The 22,557-nt window shown below is 46.3% G+C and overlaps 1 protein-coding gene across 2 annotated transcripts in view; it reads right to left on the bottom strand.

Moving 5' to 3' along the window:
• Positions 1–7,541: 7,541 nt before the first annotated feature.
• Positions 7,542–22,557, bottom strand: part of LOC133340595 (glucagon receptor-like) — a 38,752-nt gene continuing 23,736 nt past the window's right edge. For both annotated transcript variants that reach the window (XM_061548947.1, XM_061548948.1), the window contains exons 9-14: positions 17,539–17,599; positions 13,989–14,058; positions 12,773–12,861; positions 11,727–11,865; positions 10,209–10,250; positions 7,542–7,935 (exon numbers count right to left, since the gene is read on the bottom strand). In XM_061548947.1, the coding sequence (XP_061404931.1) occupies positions 7,567–7,935; positions 10,209–10,250; positions 11,727–11,865; positions 12,773–12,861; positions 13,989–14,058; positions 17,539–17,599 (770 nt within the window). In that variant the 3' untranslated portion in view covers positions 7,542–7,566. The remainder of the gene's footprint in view (positions 7,936–10,208; positions 10,251–11,726; positions 11,866–12,772; positions 12,862–13,988; positions 14,059–17,538; positions 17,600–22,557) is intronic.

The raw sequence follows: 22,557 nt of genomic DNA, 5'->3' as shown, positions 1-22,557 counted from the left end.
AACACAACAACGCGCACCGGCAACACAACAACATGCACCAGCAACACAACAACGCGCACCGGCAAGGCAACAACGCCAGAGGTGTTGCCCACTGAAGCAAGCTGTGTCGGTCACAATCACAAACCTATTCACTCAGTCCTCTAGCAGCTAAACGCAAAAACTATTACACCGTCTTATAAGATGCACTTATTCCAGCCCCCCCCCCCCCCCCCCGGTATTTAAAAGAAAAAGTTGGTTGTGCATCTGATAAAAAATCCGGCAGGTATCTATGTGTGTGTGTGACACCCGATTTGTGTGGAACTATTGACATCACGCACACGTTTAGGGTGTGCGTCTAACTTTCCAGGTCGTCTTGTGATCTGGAGGATTCGGTAAAAGCTATTTACAGGGACTCCTCTACTTACGTACGAATTCGGTTCCAGAGGTCTGTTTGTAAGTCGATTTGTTCATAAGTCCAACTTTACTCCTGTCGATTTACAAACATGTTGTACGGCATGTACACTAAACATGGGGAATGGCTTTAAAAGTTGTATAATCTCCTGTCGATGTAGATGCCACTGTTTCTTCACGTTCTACAGATGTAGATGCCACAGGTTCTTCACAATCTGCAGATGTAGATGCCACTGGTTCTTCACGTTCTGGAGATGGAGATGCCACTGGTTATTCACGTTCTGCAGATGTAGATGCCACTGGTTCTTCATGATCTGCAGATGGAGATGCCACTGGTTATTCACGTTCTGCAGACATATATGCCACTGGTTATTCATGTTATACAGATGTAGATGCCACTGGTTCTTTGCGTTCTGCAGATGTAGATGCCACTGGTTCTTCACGTTCTGCAGATGTAGATGCCACTGGTTCTTTGCGTTCTGCAGATGTAGATGCCACTGGTTCTTCGCGTTCTGTAGACATAGATGCCACTGGTTTTTCACGATCTGCAGATGTAGATGCCACTGGTTCTTCACGCTCTGCAGATGGAGATGCCACTGGTTATTCACGTTCTGCAGACATATATGCCACTGGTTATTCATGTTATACAGATGTAGATGCCACTGGTTCTTTGCGTTCTGCAGATGTAGATGCCACTGGTTCTTCGCGTTCTGCAGATGTAGATGCCACTGGTTCTTCAGATCTGCAGATGTAGATGCCACTGGTTCTTCACGTTCTACAGATGTAGATGCCACTGGTTCTTTGCGTCCTGGAGATGTGGATGCCACTGGTTCTTCAGTTCTGCAGATGTAGATGTCACTGGTTCTTCACGTTCTACAGATGTAGATGCCACTGGTTCTTTGCGTCCTGGAGATGTGGATGCCACTGGTTCTTCAGTTCTGCAGATGTAGATGCCACTGGTTCTTCACGTTCTACAGATGCAGATGCCACTGGTTCTTCACATTCTGCAGATGTAGATGCCACTGGTTCTTCACGTTCTACAGATGCAGATGCCACTGGTTCTTCGCGTTCTGCAGATGTAGATGCCACTGGTTCTTCGCGTTCTGCAGATGTAGATGCCACTGGTTCTTCGCGTTCTGCAGATGTAGATGCCACTGGTTCTTCGCGTTCTGCAGATGTAGATGCCACTGGTTCTTCGCGTTCTGCAGATGCCACTGGTTCTTCGCGTTCTGCAGATGTAGATGCCACTGGTTCTTCACGTTCTACAGATGCAGATGCCACTGGTTCTTCGCGTTCTGCAGATGTAGATGCCACTGGTTCTTCACGTTCTACAGATGTAGATGCCACTGGTTCTTCACGTTCTACAGATGCAGATGCCACTGGTTCTTCGCGTTCTGCAGATGCAGATGCCACTGGTTCTTCGCGTTCTGCAGATCTAGATGTCACTGGTTCTTCACGTTCTACAGATGTAGATGCCACTGGTTCTTCACGTTCTACAGATGCAGATGCCACTGGTTCTTCGCGTTCTGCAGATGCAGATGCCACTGGTTCTTCGCGTTCTGCAGATGCAGATGCCACTGGTTCTTCGCGTTCTGTAGACATAGATGCCACTGGTTCTTCACGATCTGCAGATGTAGATGCCACTGGTTCTTCACGCTCTGCAGATGGAGATGCCACTGGTTATTCACGTTCTGCAGACATATATGCCACTGGTTATTCATGTTATACAGATGTAGATGCCACTGGTTCTTTGCGTTCTGCAGATGTAGATGCCACTGGTTCTTCGCGTTCTGCAGATGTAGATGCCACTGGTTCTTCAGTTCTGCAGATGTAGATGCCACTGGTTCTTCACGTTCTACAGATGTAGATGCCACTGGTTCTTCACGTTCTACAGATGCAGATGCCACTGGTTCTTCGCGTTCTGCAGATGCAGATGCCACTGGTTCTTCGCGTTCTGCAGATGTAGATGTCACTGGTTCTTCACGTTCTACAGATGTAGATGCCACTGGTTCTTCACGTTCTACAGATGCAGATGCCACTGGTTCTTCGCGTTCTGCAGATGCAGATGCCACTGGTTCTTCGCGTTCTGCAGATGCAGATGCCACTGGTTCTTCGCGTTCTGTAGACATAGATGCCACTGGTTCTTCACGATCTGCAGATGTAGATGCCACTGGTTCTTCACGCTCTGCAGATGGAGATGCCACTGGTTATTCACGTTCTGCAGACATTTATGCCACTGGTTATTCATGTTATACAGATGTAGATGCCACTGGTTCTTTGCGTTCTGCAGATGTAGATGCCACTGGTTCTTCGCGTTCTGCAGATGTAGATGCCACTGGTTCTTCAGTTCTGCAGATGTAGATGCCACTGGTTTTTCACGTTCTACAGATGTAGATGCCACTGGTTCTTTGCGTTCTGGAGATGTGGATGCCACTGGTTCTTCAGTTCTGCAGATGTAGATGCCACTGGTTCTTCACGTTCTGCAGATGCAGATGCCACTGGTTCTTCGCGTTCTGCAGATGTAGATGCCACTGGTTCTTCAGTTCTGCAGATGTAGATGCCACTGGTTCTTCACGTTCTGCAGATGCAGATGCCACTGGTTCTTCGCGTTCTGCAGATGCAGATGCCACTGGTTCTTCGCGTTCTGCAGAGGTAGATGCCACTGGTTCTTCGCGTTCTACAGATGCAGATGCCACTGGTTCTTCGCGTTCTGCAGATGCAGATGCCACTGGTTCTTCGCGTTCTGCAGATGCAGATGCCACTGGTTCTTCGCGTTCTGCAGATGTAGATGCCACTGGTTCTTCGTGTTCTGCAGATGTAGATGCCACTGGTTCTTCGCGTTCTGCAGATGTAGATGCCACTGGTTCTTCGCGTTCTGCAGATGCAGATGCCACTGGTTCTTCGCGTTCTGCAGATGCAGATGCCACTGGTTCTTCGCGTTCTGCAGATGCAGATGCCACTGGTTCTTCGCGTTCTGCAGATGTAGATGCCACTGGTTCTTCGTGTTCTGCAGATGTAGATGCCACTGGTTTTTCGCGTTCTGCAGATGCAGATGCCACTGGTTCTTCGCGTTCTGCAGATGTAGATGCCACTGGTTCTTCGCGTTCTACAGATGCAGATGCCACTGGTTCTTCGCGTTCTGCAGATGTAGATGCCACTGGTTCTTCGCGTTCTGCAGATGCCACTGGTTCTTCGCGTTCTGCAGATGCAGATGCCACTGGTTCTTCGCGTTCTGCAGATGCAGATGCCACTGGTTCTTCGTGTTCTGCAGATGCAGATGCCACTGGTTCTTCGCGTTCTGCAGATGTAGATGCCACTGGTTCTTCGCGTTCTGCAGATGCAGATGCCACTGGTTCTTCGCGTTCTGCAGATGCAGATGCCACTGGTTCTTCGCGTTCTGCAGATGCAGATGCCACTGGTTCTTCGCGTACTGCAGATGCAGATGCCACTGGTTCTTCGCGTTCTGCAGATGTAGATGCCACTGGTTTTTCGCGTTCTGCAGATGCAGATGCCACTGGTTCTTCGCGTTCTGCAGATGCAGATGCCACTGGTTCTTCGCGTTCTGCAGATGCAGATGCCACTGGTTCTTCGCGTTCTGCAGAAGTAGATGCCACTGGTTCTTCGCGTTCTGCAGATGCAGATGCCACTGGTTCTTCGCGTTCTGCAGATGCAGATGCCACTGGTTCTTCGCGTTCTGCAGATGCAGATGCCACTGGTTCTTCGCGTTCTGCAGATGTAGATGCCACTGGTTCTTCGCGTTCTGCAGATGCAGATGCCACTGGTTCTTCGCGTTCTGCAGATGTAGATGCCACTGGTTCTTCGCGTTCTGCAGATGTAGATGCCACTGGTTCTTCGCGTTCTGCAGATGTAGATGCCACTGGTTCTTCGCGTTCTACAGATGCAGATGCCACTGGTTCTTCGCGTTCTGCAGATGTAGATGCCACTGGTTCTTCGCGTTCTGCAGATGTAGATGCCACTGGTTCTTCGCGTTCTACAGATGCAGATGCCACTGGTTCTTCGCGTTCTGCAGATGTAGATGCCACTGGTTCTTCGCGTTCTGCAGATGTAGATGCCACTGGTTCTTCGCGTTCTGCAGATGTAGATGCCACTGGTTCTTCGCGTTCTGCAGATGTAGATGCCACTGGTTCTTCGCGTTCTGCAGATGTAGATGCCACTGGTTCTTCACGTTCTGCAGATGTAGATGCCACTGGTTCTTCGCGTTCTGCAGATGTAGATGCCACTGGTTCTTCGCGTTCTACAGATGCAGATGCCACTGGTTCTTCGCGTTCTGCAGATGTAGATGCCACTGGTTCTTCGCGTTCTGCAGATGTAGATGCCACTGGTTCTTCGCGTTCTGCAGATGTAGATGCTACTGGTTCTTCGCGTTCTGCAGATGTAGATGCCACTGGTTCTTCGCGTTCTGCAGATGTAGATGCCACTGGTTCTTCGCGTTCTGCAGATGTAGATACCACTGGTTCTTCGCGTTCTGCAGATGTAGATGCCACTGGTTCTTCGCGTTCTGCAGATGTAGTTGCCACTGGTTCTTCGCGTTCTGCAGATGTAGATGCCACTGGTTCTTCGCGTTCTGCAGACGTAGATGCCACTGGTTCTTCGCGTTCTGCAGATGCAGATGCCATTGGTTCTTCGCGTTCTGCAGATGTAGATGCCACCGGTTCTTCGCGTTCTGCAGATGTAGATGCCACTGGTTCTTCGCGTTCTGCAGATGTAGATGCCACTGGTTCTTCGCGTTCTGCAGATGTAGATGCCACTGGTTCTTCGCGTTCTGCAGATGTAGATGCCACTGGTTCTTCGCGTTCTGCAGACGTAGATGCCACTGGTTCTTCGCGTTCTGCAGATGTAGATGCCACTGGTTCTTCGCGTTCTGCAGACGTAGATGCCACTGGTTCTTCGCGTTCTGCAGATGCAGATGCCACTGGTTCTTCGCGTTCTGCAGATGTAGATGCCACTGGTTCTTCGCGTTCTGCAGACGTAGATGCCACTGGTTCTTCGCGTTCTGCAGATGTAGATGCCACTGGTTCTTCGCGTTCTGCAGATGTAGATGCCACTGGTTCTTCGCGTTCTGCAGATGTAGATGCCACTGGTTCTTCGCGTTCTGCAGATGTAGATGCCACTGGTTCTTCGCGTTCTGCAGATGTAGATGCCACTGGTTCTTCGCGTTCTGCAGATGTAGATGCCACTGGTTCTTCGCGTTCTACAGATGTAGATGCCGCTGGTTCTTCGCGTTCTGCAGATGTAGATGCCGCTGGTTCTTCGCGTTCTGAAGATGTTGATGCCACTGGTTCTTCGCGTTCTGCAGACGTAGATGCCACTGGTTCTTCGCGTTCTACAGATGTAGATGCCGCTGGTTCTTCGCGTTCTGCAGATGTAGATGCCGCTGGTTCTTCGCGTTCTGCAGATGTAGATGCCGCTGGTTCTTCGCGTTCTGCAGATGTAGATGCCGCTGGTTCTTCGAGTTCTGCAGATGTAGATGCCGCTGGTTCTTCGCGTTCTGCAGATGTAGATGCCACTGGTTCTTCACGTTCTGCAGATGTAGATGCCACTGGTTCTGCAGACGTAGATGCCACTGGTTCCTCACGTTCTGCAGATGTAGATGCCACTGGTTCTTCGCGTTCTGCAGATGTAGATGCCACTGGTTCTTCGCGTTCTGCAGATGAAGATGCCACTGGTTCTTCGCGTTCTGCAGACGTAGATGCCACTGGTTCTTCGCGTTCTGCAGATGTAGATGCCACTGGTTCTTCGCGTTCTGCAGATGTAGATGCCACCGGTTCTTCACGTTCTGCAGATGTAGATGCCACTGGTTCTTCGCGTTCTGCAGATGTAGATGCCACTGGTTCTTCGCGTTCTGCAGATGTAGATGCCAATTCCCTTTGGTGCTCGTGTTTCCTCTCTACTCTCTTGACAAACTGACCAAGAGGTGTCTGCACAGTTGCTCTCTTCTTCTCTTCATAAATCAACTTGTAACAGGCAAGAGCATCGTGTTCGTGAAAAGCACAGAGAACGTCGGCGGTCCAGGCAGAATATGCTGGGAATGCTGGGTAATGACAGCAAACAACCACCGCCATTTATTGCTCCGCGGTTGAACTCACGACTCTCGGTCCGGACAGTCAACTGGACATTAGGGCTGAACGATTTGGGGAAAATATGTAATTGAGATTTTTCTGACAGATATTGCAATTTGATTTGCGATTACTTTAAGTCAAGCTTCAGTTCAATATTCACTGTGTAATAGATTTAAAACATGTGATGGAGCATTATCACATGATACCATTAAAAATAGGAACTGCTCTATATATTCTAATGCAAGGCTGATAACTTAAAATATATTAATTGCTTCCAACATGTATTCATTACAATGTTTAAATTGAAATAGCACAATCAAACATAGAACGATTGTTAAGTTCAATAAATAAAGTTATAATACAAAATAAAAACAATTCCAATAAGAACGTACTAGGACTTTTCAAATCGCAAAAAAATCGCAGCCTTTGCGATTTGCTAATCGCATTGTTTCAAATTGCCATTTCGATTTGAAATCAATTAATCGTTCAGCCCTACTGGACATACGGACACATTTTTTCGATATCTCTGAAAGTTCGTAATTCGAATGTTCGTAAGTAGAGGAGTCTCTGTACATTGTTCTGTTAAGATCAGTTTCCACTGGTTGCTGTTGTTTTAAAGCTCTGGTGTTCTCTGGAGTGCTCTCTCAATCTCGCTCAGTATATCAACCCAAACCTGTTCTATGAACGTCCGTATTGCGGGAGGTTTCGCAATAAATATTCATAGCTATTGTTCAGGTGACCGGAGACCACTTTGATGTAGCGGCAGAAGTTGAGGTTTTTTCTCATTTCGTCGTCTTCGTTTGCCTTATAAAAAAAACGGGTGTCCGTCACCTCTTGCGAATCTCGCTGCTTAAAATCTTGAGTACCCTTTAAAGTCAACGTTTTTAAGGACACCCCCTTTATAACTTAATAATCACGGACAAAAAAAATATGTTTGTTTTAAATCACCGCTGCTGAGCACAGGGCCCAGAGGGCCTAGAACGCCAAAGGATCCAGCATCCAAACGGTCCTCTTGAAGTGAAGTAATTGAATACGTGCGCGTGAATACGTTTCTTGAATCGACCGGTCAGCGTGAACCTCGACACAAAGGGGGTCACTACGGCCGCGTTTCCGTCACCAGCGCCGGCGCGAGGTCGCCGTCAGTGAGAGTCCCCCCGGAATCGCTCTCCGTCTTCCGCTCGTCGAGGAAAGCGCGCCCGCAGACCACCTGCCTCAGAGGCAAAAATCCACCTCCAGCCGCAGCTTCCCCCAACGTCTCCGCCGTCCCACTCCCCGCCACCGCCGCCGCCGCCTCCAGCCCCGCACCGAAGGGTGGCGAGCCGTCGTCCCGCTTCTCGCCGGCGTCGCCGTTGCCCGCGCGGCCGATGGAGGGGCGCAGGCGCGTGACGCTGATGTACATGTGGCGCCCTTGCAGGTCTTGGCCCAGCCGCCACCGGTGCCAGCGCTTGCGGACTTCGGCCTGAACCTGCGAAGACGCCGCAGTGGCGAGATGTTAACCGTCTCGCCTGGTATACAGGAGGTCGTGGGTTCAATCCCGACACTGACGCCTGTTGTATATTTGGAGTCTGCGTGTCTCTCTCTCTCTCATCATCATCATCACGGTGGCTAGGAGATGTTAACTACCTCGCCTGGTATACAGGAGGTCGTGGGTTCAATCCCGACACTGACGCCTGCTGTATATTTGGAGTCTGCGTGTCTCTCTCTCCGTGGTTGCGTGGATTTTTCTCCAGGTCCTCCGGTTTTTCCTTCTATATTTCGAATCAACATGCGTTTATATAATTTGGTGGCCAATTTCCACGTGATAAGCTACTTTGTTGAGCTATCATTTGTGGTCAGGTCGCTTCTGAAGAAGAGCTATATAGCTCAGTGGGCCATACTACCTGGTTAAATAAAAATATTTTGGTTTTTAGTTTAAGTTTAGATGCAGACGACTTGAATCGTCCCAAACCTGTCTCCGGTGTCCTATAAATCTACAACCACAGTAAATGCTCTGCCCTCTCTCTCTCTCTCTGTGCTCTAAGGCAAAGACATCCAAATGTCATGGAAGTAAAATTCTCAGGGCATCACTTTTTTCAATTCCTCCCTTTTCGACGCTTTTTTTTCAATTGTTCCCCCAGACAGGCGAATAGAAATTGTAGGTTTTTATTTTTTACTCCGCGAAGGTTTGTCGCCTTCTTGGTTCTTTCGGTAAAGTCACGTATAATAATTCTCATTATTATTTTATTATGTTTTTTTATTTTATTTTTTTATTTCCATTCTACGTGACTTTACCGAAAAAACCAAGAAGATGAATCCCTGTAGTCACGAAAACTTTAAATCGAAATGTAAGGTTTGTCGCGTCTGCGCTGTCGCAGATCTCCAAGGGGTTTTCGCGTTGTACCGCGTGGCCCTTCGGCACGCAGTACAACCAGAAAAAAGAATCACATCGTGGAGGCGTTATTGGTATCCACAGAGGAGGAATGGCAGAGGAAAAGAAAAAAATCCGCACCTGCGGATCCACAGCTGGATGAAAGTTTGACCACGTTTGACCCCTCTAAGTCAACGTGTGTGTTGACGAGGCAGGGGGAGTCCCAGGATCGGTCCAGATGCCACTCGCCATCGATGTTTGGCCATGGATGTCAATCCTAACCCAGGTCACCAGGTCCGTAGCGCAGGGCGTGGGCCGCTACACTAACGCTGCAAACAACACTGATCGAATTTCTCAGGGCACGCCATTCCTTAGTCTCCCCCGGACCATTTGTGAATTGGCTCATCACTGAGGCCAAAGCTATCGTTGCCACAGTGTCGTATTTCATGATATACAGTACCGGCGTACAAGCACACGATATACACACTTATGATGAGACAGTGAATGTCGGAGCCGGTACGGAGTTTTGCTTGCGTCGATACCAACGCTGCTGAAATGCTGCAGGAGGCTGTGTTGGCCAATGGGATTTGTGGGGGGAAAAACACAATTTTTTCGCTTTACGTGAAGGGACGAGGATTTGAATGAAATGCATTGGCTGCCTATTTTATTAATATTCCCCACAACGACGAAGATTATTTCGTACAATGTGCATTCTCTCGGTCACAGCAAGCAAAAATAACGTACGTAATACGGGTGTTTTTTTGGGGGGTTAGATCGCGTAAATAAATTAATGTGTCGTTAAACCCGCCACCACTCGACACGGCCAATTAGTAAGGTTCGTCACGTAAACAGAACGTGCCAATTCGTCACGTGATCTAACCCAAAAAAAACGGGATTATGGATGATATTGGTCGCGAAAGCCTACCCGCGTGTTAAACCTAAAATAATGTAACAATTACACGAATTACAAAAATGACCGATTCGTATAATCACCGCATTGTCGATTGCTTGGGATATTTATATGTCAGGGAATAAAATACCGTGGAAAATTTAATGAGCATCAACAATCACGACGTAACGCTAATTTGCAAAACAGACTTTATCATTATTGTTGATATTATATTACACAATTTATCGTAGAAATCATATCGCAACAACCCTAGCCCCAACATGAGCAGTATAGACCCCATACATCCATTACTCATACAAGCCAGTAACTTTTTCGGTAAAGTCACGTAGGTAAAAAAATAAAATTAAAATTAATAGTAACAACAGTAACAACACGAGCCTCCATATTTTGATCACTCTCACCGGAAAGTGCCAACAATAGACCCCACGCATCTATCGGCCCATTACCCAGCCAGTGCCAGCGCTTGACCATCGACATGTACCTCTCTTGTGACGAAGCAGTAAAGAATGGCGACGAGAAGACCCTGCGGCCCCCGCAAAAACGAAGAACAACAAAAACAACATCACGGTGTTATTCAAGTCGCAGAGTCTTTTTGTACATTATTATTATCAACGAGTTTCCTTATTCCATTGGAACCTCATTTGCCAGTACAAATATGATAATTGTTTTTGACCCTTCTATCTGGCAACAAAACTGACACCTTTTTATGCATTGTCTTTGAGTAGTGCGCCTTTTGGCGTCATTTGGTCCAACACCATGTGAGACTAGGCTCTAAGGAAAGCTGTCTCGGGTGTGGACCAATCAACTTCAAGGACAGTGCATACAGAGTTATGTTTTTTGTTTGCATTATGACTGCAGGTATTGTGGTCTAGGCATACATGACTCCTTGTAAAAAGGTGTCAGTTTTGTTGCCAGATAGAAGGGTAAAAAAACAATTATCGAGTTTCCGTATTGTTTGTCGGTGAGGACAGACAAATGGGTGCTTGAATCGGAGTGGCGTTTGACGTCAAGCCGACCCACCGCAGTGCTGAGTGGAATCGCAATGAATTTTCTCACGGTGCAACAACGCGGGCACAAACACGCGTGCAATTACCAACATTACCCTCCTTTTAAGCTGCTAGTACGCATGCCCTTAGCGATCAACTGTTATGGCCAGGCAATCAGCACCGGCCCTCCCCCCGCTGTTGTCAGTCCAACTGCCAGCGGGTGAAGGGAGTATGCGGGCTTCTTTTAAGACCAGCTGGGCTATCACTCGCAAACAGACGCATCACCCCTTGTGCGGGAAAGAGCCGATTGACCGCCGGTAATGCACTCTGGGCTGGGAAATGAACTCGGCTCGTCGAGGTCGCCGTGAGAATTCTCATTCCGGCGAGGAACAAAAACTGTCCGCCTCTCGAGCCGTCGGCGAATGTTTCACCTCGAAGGGGGCGTAAAATCGAGACCACCGCCGCCTTGCTGGGCAACTCCTGCGGGAAGGTTGCCGGGCGGAGGAAATTGTCTCGCTGTTTTTTTTTTGTACCGCGGAAGGCGGCGGCGGCCCCAATGCTGTTTCTCCGGTTAACGAGTTGACCTCTGGCGGCGTCGTGGCTCAGTGGCGCGCGCGATGCGGTCGTGCCCCCCCCCCAACTCCCCCACCCAACCCCCCCCCACACCGCGCGAGATTATCGCGGCGCCACGAAACAGACGCCGTCGGTTGTTTCAGAATCAGCGTGGCCGGGTGGCTCTGGTGGACCGTTTGTGGATTTGCCGGTGGGGGGGGGGGTGGGGGTGGGAGGAGCGGCACTATGGGGGTTAGTTCAAGTCATTCACCCACAATTTTATATAAAAAAACATCACTCCTTTCCGAGAAGTAATCTCCCAGCGGCTTGCGCGATTGCCCCGTGACATTGCACAAGGCGGAGGCAGTGGGGGGTGGGGGTGTGTGCAAGGATTGCAGCTTGTCCCAGGTGCCAATTTGCCAGCGTGTCCGGCCGCAGCTCCCGTGCGAGTCGGCGTTCACCTGGAAGGAGTTGAGGAAGAGCAGGTAAAAGAGCCGGAGAATCCGCAGAGCTCCCCGCGCCTGCTCGTCGGTGATGAGCGCCACCACCACTTCGTGGATGCCCAGCAGCGGGATGAGGGTGAGCGTCGATTTGGCCAACCTCAACGCAGGGCACGGGCAACAAGGGGTGTGTGAAGACGATGTTACGATGCGTTAGGTTTCATCGATTGTTCGAAGGTAAAATGCACAGCCCTGCAGTTGCTTGCTCTAACCACTGCGGGCGGAAGGGATCTACTTCAAGTAAACTTTTAAACATTTATATTTTACCAGGTAAGGCTCACTGAGCTGTATAGCTCTTTTTGTAGAAGCGAACTGGCTAGAAATAGCTCGACGAATTGGCTCATTGTGTGGAAATGTACAGCAGCCGAATGTTCTAAACGCGTGTTGCTGAACGTGGAGGGAAAAAAATTACGGAGGACCCAGGGAAAAAAAAGTTTAAATTCTGTTCCTGTGTGTGTTGCTGGACGGGAGGTCATGGGTGGGGCTTCGTGATGTCACCGGCATCACCAGGCACGTCACGCTAGGCATGGCTTTGTAGGGGCTGCCGCAATATATATATTTTTTTAAAGTGGCCCTGTGCAATCGACCTAATCGATTATAACTTTTAATCGATTAATCGATTTTTTTTACGTTATCGAATAAATGTTACAGCTCTGACCCCTGCAGTCATCGCGTTAGAAAAATATTATCATAAAAATAATAATCGACGATTGAGTAAAATCGCTAAACTGAATCTTTAAATTCATCGAATCGGGATAGAGGGTGAATCGTTACTGGCACGGTTTTCAATTTCTGAACCCGAGCCATGTGATCTCCATTTCGTGGGATACGACGACGTTAAATTTGTGTTTCAAATTCATATATTTGACGAGCGATTAAAGCGGTGATTTAAAAGATTTATCTAGAACCGAGCGTCATTTATTAATTCTCTAATTTGAGTTGGGTTGGCAAATAATATACGCAATGCGTATGTGTGTGCGCGCGCAGCATTTAACATTCACACATACCGAAATTTGTAGTCGGTGTACCCCATCTGATGCGCCCTCAGCTTGGAGATGAGAATCTTGAGAATTCTTATGAAAATCACAAAGTTTATCTGAAATAACACAACAAAAACTCCTGTTAGACAACAAGCAAGGGTCAAGGTGCAGCCCTGCAATTGCCTACTCATGGCCACTGCTGCCGGAAGGAGCCACCACTACAGCGAGCTCTAGAGAGCCCCCCGACTCTTTCGTACTAACCAGACATCCTGGAAGAAGTGCCAGTTAGCCACACTCTGCCCCACCACACACGACCTGCCGACTGACACACTGCGGTATGACCATTTGGTACGGCAAGGTGACCTGCCGGTGAGATTGATTTAATAATCTTGGCCTTATCTATTTCAACCGTCGCACCGGGAGATGGAATTCAACCGGCGACCTCTGCATTGCTGGTCACGTGGCGCTGATCGTCACAGCATGGCAGCACCCACCAGGTACCGAATGAAACATCTACAATGTGCTGTACATTTGTCAAATGTATACACATCGCGTTGCTTTGCCTTTAGCTGTTCCTGATCACATTTCCTTTAATCCTGCTGATACGCAGTGACCTTTATGATGAGGGCAAATTGAATTGTTCATGCGAAATCCCTTCGCAGACAAGTGGTGACAGCTCATCTGGTAAAATCAACAAGTGCCGTGGAGAAAAGTTAATCGGGAAAATTAATTCTCGGCACTGGATTTAAAAATATCAGAAATCTCATCTCGTCAGAAACTTATTTATGCCAGGTACACGTCTACGCTCCAGAAAAACTTACACACCACGCAAGCAATGGATTGTAGAATTTTAAAGCTACAAAGTTGAGAATCATAGTTTCAAACCAAAGACTAAACATCAGTTTGAAATCGTGAAGTTTAGTGTTCCCTTTATAAACCACTTAACCATCAGAATTATGTCAAATGCAAATCAGCATTATTATTTTAAAAAATTTAAAACATCTGCGATGTTCAAATATATCGAGTTTAGTGGGATTCATCTCGATACGTCTCATCACGGAAATTATTAAAGTGTTCGTAGTATGCAGGGAAGTGTTAACGCGGTGAATCGGACGATGGCATACTCTTGGGCAGCATTATATTAAGCTCTGAGTTAATTAAAATGTTTTCATGACCTGAACCACTCGTTTTACATGCGTCATTTTCTGATAGAAGACCTCAATAAGTCTGCCCTGATGCTTACCACGTTGGCCAAGAGAATGGCAGAACGTATGATCCACCAGTAACTCAAGTTGTTGTTCTGGCTCCAACACCTGCACAGCGCAGACAATCGGCACACAGGCAGCGTTAACCAACGTGATATCACACAGGTGGCAAATGTTGCCGTAGTTCATCCTTTGTCACTCACTCATTGGGTGACACACACTGCCTCCACTTCCCACTAAAGCCCCAGGCGACTCTTGCGCGTGACGCGATACTGTTGAGTTCTCATCTGGTTAAACAAAATAAACTTGAAGCTTGGTCATGTTCTTTATTCGGTTCAATTTCAGAACTGAATATATAATTTTCTCGTAATATATATAGCAGGGCAGGTGGAAGGTGCTATCCCCATAGGCATGGATAAGAGGTCAAAGCTTTCAGAATGAGTTCTATGATATCTTCTTCCACGGACCATTCCCAACATAAGGCGATGATGCACTGCTATTAGAGAATCGTGAATATACTATGCCGTACCACCTGCTGTGACACGCGGATCAGAGACATGAACATTGTGACGAAGAAGGTAAGATCAATCGGCGAAACGTACCGGACACAAATTAGCATCATGAGCTGTGTGTCGTGAATGACACCGAAAGACATAAAAAGGCACTCGAGTTGTACAGAGGCATCGTGTCGACTTCCAAGAAAACTAAGTGAGCTTCGTAGAAAGGAAATAATAAAATATAAAACATAATAAAATAATGAGAATTATTTTATTATGTTTTATTTTCCAACGTGACTTTACCGAAAGAACCAAGAAGATGAATCCCTGCAGTCACGAAAGCTTCAAATCGAAATTTATATTATGTTTCATTTTTATTATTTTATTATTTTCCTTCTACGTGACTTTACCGAAAGAACCAAGAAGATGAATCCCTGCAGTCACGAAAGCTTCAAATCGAAATCGAAGTGAGCTTGCCCAGGACTCATGGCCGAAGGATAGGACTGGTGATGGAATGGCAGTGAAAGAATAGAAGCCACGTGAGATGATGATAATGATGATGACTTTGAGAGATTTTATTTCACGAAAATATGTCACGCTAAAATATGCTCGATTTTGCCCTTCTTCACAAATGCGCTGAAACAACGCAACGAGCGCACACGGCTCTCTCACACATTTCACAAACTATTGGCATTGAAACAGCTTGGGAAAAGAAACTTGAGTTGCAGTATTATTTATATTTGGTAAAAACAAAAATCCATCATTCTTCGTTGACACAAATTTGTCCATTTTTATATTTATATATAGATCATCTTTTGCTACGAATGTAATTGTCGTGATTTTATTTGCTGGGACGTATTCGTTGGGCGCCGGCACTTAACAGTGTCACAATCGTGACCATTTAGAGATTTATTTCGCTATCACCGTCAGGGCGTAATAACTTCACGCAGCGGCGATCCGTCTCCAATTTCACCGCGCTCGTTTGACGCGATGGGACACTTTGTGAGCCCCAAAAAAAATGCATCTGGTGAATTGCATCAGCGTATTTGTTCCACAAGATATATACTGCACGTGTATTATCGATATAATAAGATACCTTAATCTTCTTGGTTCCCTTCTACGTGACTTTACCGAAAGAACCAAGAAGATGAATCCCTGCAGTCACGAAAGCTTTAAATCAAAATTTATACCTTAATCTGTCAGTTTAAACGTCGTACTCAGATTGTAAATGTTGTGGATTTGCTCTCTAACACACCGGTGCGCTGTACTAGTGTAGTGTACTAACTAAGAGACACTTGTAGGAGGCACTCTCTCTCTCTCTTGTTTATTGCGACCTTCACATCCATAGGGGATCACTACACACCGGGTCAGGACAGCTTCGAAGAGGCCAAGACCATGACGCCGGCAGCACGACGAGTTCCACTCCATTCTAGATTTGAAACTTTCGTGACTGCAAGGATTCATACTCTTGGGTTTTTTTTCCGGTAAAGTCACGTAGGTAAAAAATAATAATAAAATAATAATAAATCACGACGTTTCGGAGGCAACACAAGTCTCCGTCTTCAGGTGGGACCGTCACAGCTAAATGTACTGTATCAAGTGAAGAGAAATCCAAAAGACAAGATCTTATATACTGGTTAAGGGGAGTGGGGAGGGGCTTATCTAAATGTGGCAGTCAGGGACTGGGAAGGTGGGCGGGGCTAGAAGGGAAGGTACAAATGAGGAACCTCACAGGGGGTACAGCCGATGTTGGCTGCCAAAACCAAAACAGCAGCGCTGTTAAACGCTGGGGATGTCAGCAACTCGGTAAAATAGACCAGTACCTGTCAAATAAGATGGTACAAATATGCGTAGTTAAATCTTTTTTACATGGTTAATAACATAACCCCGTTCTACCAATCCCCAGCGCTACGCGCTCCAGAGACTCATTTTTATGCCACTGCACTAGTAACGAATTGGCATGTTCTGTCTACATTACAAACCTTACGAATTGGCTGTGTCGGGTGGTGGCGGGTTTAACGGCGCATTTATATTTACGCGATCTAATTTAAAAACAACTGTGTTATGGACCTTAATCTATATGTCTCAAAAACCTCTAGGGTACTTCCCGACAAGGTAGAAAGCTGAATGTTGGTACATAGGTAGCTTTTAGAACACAAATATCAGGAACAATTCGAAAATCCGAGACTTTTCATGTTAAGGCCCCCAAATCTCGATTTTAAGTGGCCCATTAACATGTGATGACGGAGACTTGTGTTGCCTCCGAAACGTCGTGATTTTATTGTTTTATTTTATTAATTTTAATTTCATTTTTTACCTACGTGCCTTTACCGAAAGAACTAAGAGTACGAATCCTTGCAGTCACGAAAGCTTCAAATCTAGAATGTTTGTGAGTGTCATTCAGAAACCATTCAAAATGTAACATTGCAGTGTTTTCCTTTGATAGAAGCAATACATTGAAATTAAAATTAAAGCGAGAACCATTGTTCATTCTTCAATTATTTTTTAGATATTTCGGATTCAAGCGAGTTTGAACGATGTTCAAATCTGAATAATTAGAAAAAAAATGGAATCTTTAAAGTGAGTGGTTTTCCGATGGGTACGTCTTTAAATCTAAGAAGTTGATTCACGTCGTCAACAATTTTATTTTTTTGGCGGAAAAATACAAATTTTGGGACGAGTTAGTGTGGGATCGTAGATAAAAATTGTTAAAAAATAAAATCATATCAGATTACTTATTATATCTATTGAAAACTTTTTCCCGGCGAAGACAGGCTTCATGAACTTAGTCTATAAACATAACCGTTTAAAAAATGTGTCCCGACATCTAACCGGCAAATAAAATGAGCCACGAGAGAATAAACTACGCAATCTTGCACTGCAAAAGTTAACTTGCCTTAAATAGAAAAGGATTTCCATGAACAATAAAATAAAATAATAAGTCAATATAATTTACTGCCGTCTTCGAGATGAACCATTACTCACGCCGCAAGCTCTCTAATATTAAACAGAAGTTACTGCCAATAGATTTTAAGTACTACGGGGGGATTTCTTTTTTTTTTACACACGAAGCATTTTATGTCATACTCACTCGCTGTTTTCTCTCAGGAATTTCATGGCGACCCAAGGCGTTACGAAGATCACTGGCGTGCCTGCAGAAAAGAAGAGCCATATTTTTGTTGGCAATGTAGGGAAATTAAACTCCACACACGAACGCACAGATGTATTGCCATTGTTTGATGAAGCAAGGTCTCCTTTTCCTTATCCCGATCTCCTAACCAAACACAGAGTTCAGTTGAACTGCTCGGAAAAGCAAGACTCCGCAGGACTGTCCGCCTGCTAGGTCAGTTCGACAGTAAATAAATGAGAGGCAGCTTGCCACTGACGTTATGTACGTACGTACATTCGGGATTCTGCCATAGCGTAATGGTTAGCAGACTGAAACAACGGGCCGAGTTTCTTAAATTGGCCCCACCTCTGTCCACCCAGCAGTATAATTGGGAGCGCAACAGTTAAGTCGATCGGCAGGCCATGTTTTTCAGTTTAAGTTTTTCAGTTTCATTTATTAGGTTAAGCCCTGTGAGCCATGCAACCGCAACAAACAAGAAACATCTTAAAGTGACTACACGCAACATAAAAATCCAGTAAAAAACAGCAAAGTCTTCCAGAAAAAACACCCTATTTCAGCGCTGTGTGCAAAAATCCGAGTGGGATGCAAGTCAAACAATAAGACAAATTAGATTAAAGTTACTGGCTAACTCTGTACTACAACAAACAAACAAACACATGGCTAAACCAAAACGTTTTCAAAATCAACAAAATAAAGCTATAAAAACAATGTAACAGTGATCATAGGAACTGTGATTCAAATTTAACAATAAACGATATACATAACATGTACGACCAAACTTTGCAGCCATAGCTGGCAGCATGAGTCACTCCACAACAGCAGGAGCATCAGTAGCAGGATCAACATTTTTCAATACATCTTTAAAAATCAACACACTATAATCAAAACTAAAGATCATACTTTGCAGCGGTCATCCAAAACGATACATTTGATTTCAGACCATTCTGTATAGCAGTGGCAGCTAGGGGTGTACAACTCCTCTAGAGCAGTTTTGAGTGAAGATCTCACAGGTAGCGATCCAAGTTGCAGTTTATTGGCGATAGCATTCCAGACCCTGGGGGCATCAACAGCAAAGGCCCTTCCTCCAGTATTTGTACGGCAATATGGAATGTGAAGCTGGTAAATGAGCGAAGACCTTAGGTCATATTTGTTCTTCGAAACAGTGACGAGATCCAGCAGGTAGTCTGCTGATGTTTTTGTAAGTACATCGTGTGTGGTGGAGTAGTGTGCGTACTTCAACCTGTGTGGAGGAGTAGGCCAAAATTACCTTCTATAGATACCTTGTAGTGGAAGGCCCTTCCCTTGGCAGGAAGCCACTGGAGGCTATGCACTTTTAAATCTAGATTGAAAACGAATTTCTTGTAGAACTGCTTTTTGTGTTCAGTTTTTTGTCCTTTCCCCTGTACCTACAATTAATACATTCCTGCGGAGGGAGCTGGTAGGAACGTTGGGTTGCTCGGTCAATGGCCAGGGTCAACGGCGGCGTGGTGTATTCCGCAAATATGCCCGACTGTGAGGGCGGGCACAAGCCGGCGTGAGTAGGTTAAACGTTGAGTTTTATAAGGGCACCACGGGGTGACCAGCCCCTCCTACCCAGCCCCACCCCTCCCACCCCCCACCCAGCCCCACCCTCCACACCCAGCCCCTCCCCACCCAGCCCCTCCCCACCCTCCCCACCCAGCCCTTCCCCACCTTCCCCTCTCCACCCAGCCCCACCCCTCCCATATTTTGGATGCACGATGGATGGACGGACACAATAATCCCCTGTGGGCTGGTGGAACCAGGTGGTTCCTACCAGTATAATGGTTAACTATGTATGGTGGCGAGATGTTAACTACCTCGCCTGGTTTCCAGGAGGTCGTGGGTTCGATCCCAGAGTTTGCATGTCTCTATCCCCGTGGTCTCGTAGATTTGTCTTCGGATCCTCTATTTGTTCCCCTCCACATTAAGAATAGAGAATTTGGCTGCTATACGTATCCACCTAATAAACCATTTCGTTGAGCTATCATATGTGGCCAGGTCGCTTCTGAAAAGAAGAGTCATATATTTCGAGTTAAAGCTTTCGTGACTGCAGGGATTCATCTTCTTGGTTCTTTCGGTAAAGTCACGTAGAATTGAAATAATAAAATAATAAAAATAAAACATAATAAAATAATTCTCACGACGTTTCGGCCACAACGCAAGTAGCCGTCCTCAGGTGGAGAACAGGTCTGTCGAGGAGACAGAGTCTCTGTCTCTGTCTCCACGACAGACCTGAACGAAACGTCGTGAGAATTATTGAGAATTATTTTATTATGTTTTATTTTTATTATTTTATTATTTCAATTCTACGTGACTTTACCGAAAGAACCAGAAGAAGAGTCATATAGTTTAGTGTGCCTTACCTGGTAAAATGTGTGTTTTTTGTTACGTGAGCAAGCAAGCAATGTAGGGCTGCACCTTTACCTTTACTCAAGTACACCCTCGACTGGTGAATGAATAGTAAGTGGCCTCGTTTGCCAAGGAACAAGTATATCTTATTATACCACAATGTGCTTCTATACAACTACTCAGGGTGTACTCACTGAACCCTTCATACTGATGTCATCGCCTCCCATCTCCCCCCCCCCTGTTAGTATCGTAAGTGCAAATCACGCCCACCGCCACCTCTTATAAACGCTAAGTATAATCTTACACTATATATACAAAGTTGATATGTTAAGATTAGTCAGCTGAGTGTGTGCGCGCGCCATGTGTGCAGTTGTCATGTAGTCGTGAGCACAATGCGCTACGAACCCGGTGACCCGCGTTCAATTCCCAACATCGGTGACGACTATCTAAATTGATACTGGGCCTCCCCGAGGTCGACTCAGCCTCAAACGAGTACCTGGTGCGGTGTGTAAACATCGCCACGAGGGATACAAAGGCGGCCGCGCATAGTGCTGGCTGCTCACCATCTCGTGTGCCGTGCCGGCTTTCATAGGCGCTTGCTAACAACGCTTGCCCCAACAGTCTGTTCAGGCTATAGGGGAATCTTTCTCTTCGTGCACACGCGTACATTCTTACGAGGGGTCTAATAATGCACATATTCATTGATTAATATCGAGTCTTAAGCATTATAGACTCCTTTTTGTAATTCATAGATTTTTTACGTTGTTTGTAATGAGTTCATGTGAATTCCCCAATGCATCTGCGATCAGCATTCGCCAGTGCCTCCTAAATCACCAGTCGAGCAGTAAACCTCTCGAAGTCAGACTCTGGTTTGGACCGGAACAGCACCTCGCATTTCTATTCCGCCCAGAAGCGTAACGGATTAAGCGAGTGCGGGTCCTGTAGCATATGTTATAAAGGGGCCCTAAAAACACGTAAATATTAAAACACACATCTTTTGCTTGCACAGTAAAGTAATTGTGTTTTAGTATTTGCTATACAGCCAGATAATAAAAGTTGAAGGCGGTATAGTACTATAGTAATAGAGCAAGTGCGGAATCACTGAGCCGAAATTGATAGCTTGAAAGCATTTAGCGCGGGGCCCTTGAAAGTGTGGGGCCCGTAGCTACTACACGTGTAGCTACTTTTGCTACGAGGATAATCCGGTACTGATGCGAGCGCAGCTTTTGTCATCCTGATGGCTGCTGTCCCCTGTGTGGCACACGGTGAATGCGGCGCTGGCCTGAAAGTGGATGTTCGTCTGTCAGTAGGTGGCGATGTTGCCGAAGGTTATCCAAAATGAAGTTATTTTGCACGGTTACAGTCCTTTTTTCTTCACATTTCGACGAAGCCGCCGACGCACACACACGTGCTATTTCAGCAGCTTGGGATATCTATGAAAAGCACCGCCCTGTATATAGACGCGCATTTTGCAGTGTCGTGATTTTTGGCAGAGGGAGGTGGAAAATGGTGATGGGGACAAATTAATAAAAATTCTGATCATCGTCATCATCATCATCATTCACCTCGACTATGATCACCCAATGCCACTGTAATCATGATTGTCATACATATGCGGGATGTTGTTGGTGACAATTGAAACAGAGCACACCCAATTTGTAATATATATGAAGTGTCTCAAAACAGTGATAAAGCATTCATTTCAAATTGTAAGGAAAAATAATCCGTACCAAGATTGAATAGTGGGAGACATTTAACAAACTGTAGGCTCTGGTGAGAATACATTCCCAAACCGGTGAGGCCACGTGTAAAATGTATCTTGAAAAAAGCAGGCTTCCCATGACACGGAACAATTTTTGGCAAAAATCACAGCACTTTCCACACGCCGCCACCTCGGTGAACGCTTTCGCAGCTGCGTTTGCCAATAATTAATCGGCGGAGCAACGACGGGCCTGGCAAACTCGCTGCCACGCGTCGCGTCCCATCCGCACGTCCTCGCCACAAACCGCCGTGTGCCGTGTGGGCGAGACAGCCATTGGCTTCCGGCTGACCTCGTAACGAATGCGTTATACGAGGTCGCGCTCATTACACGCAAAGTGCTTGCCACAAATGAACCACGAAAAACACCTCTCTCCGATCTCGTCACCAAGTAGCATAAACCATCATCAGGCGAATTTCGGTCACCCTCGCAGCAGCGGTGGCTTTCCGCTCGCCATCGAACCAAGGCAGTCAACGCATCGCGCCCTTTCAGATGCGCTTCCGCAGCACATCCGGAACGCTCTTCCTTCCGATATTTAGAAGCCACTGAAGAGCTAAGCACTTGTAAAATCTAGATTTAAAACTAATTTCTTCAGGACTGCTTTTCGTGTTTAGTTGTCCTTCCCCCGCACCTCCGATTAGCACGGTCGGCTACGTACGGTGCAAAAGAAGTTCAACACACGTACATACCCGGCTGGTCAGTGTGAGTTGTTGAAGCAAGGGGGGGGGGGATAACAGATATCAATGAATCTATGACTCGTTAGACCACTACTATCGTATTCTCCAGATTATAAGACGCTCCGCAAAGTATGACGCACATCAAACTTGTGTCAAGCGTCGATAAAGTTATAT

The sequence above is a fragment of the Lethenteron reissneri genome, chromosome 10 (assembly GCF_015708825.2).
Source record: "Lethenteron reissneri isolate LAM-NWPU_2019-01 chromosome 10, ASM1570882v1, whole genome shotgun sequence".
Classification (NCBI taxonomy): Eukaryota; Metazoa; Chordata; class Hyperoartia; order Petromyzontiformes; family Petromyzontidae; genus Lethenteron; species Lethenteron reissneri.
The sequence above is the reverse complement of the archived record's forward strand: the minus strand, read 5'-3'. Positions and strand labels throughout refer to the sequence as shown.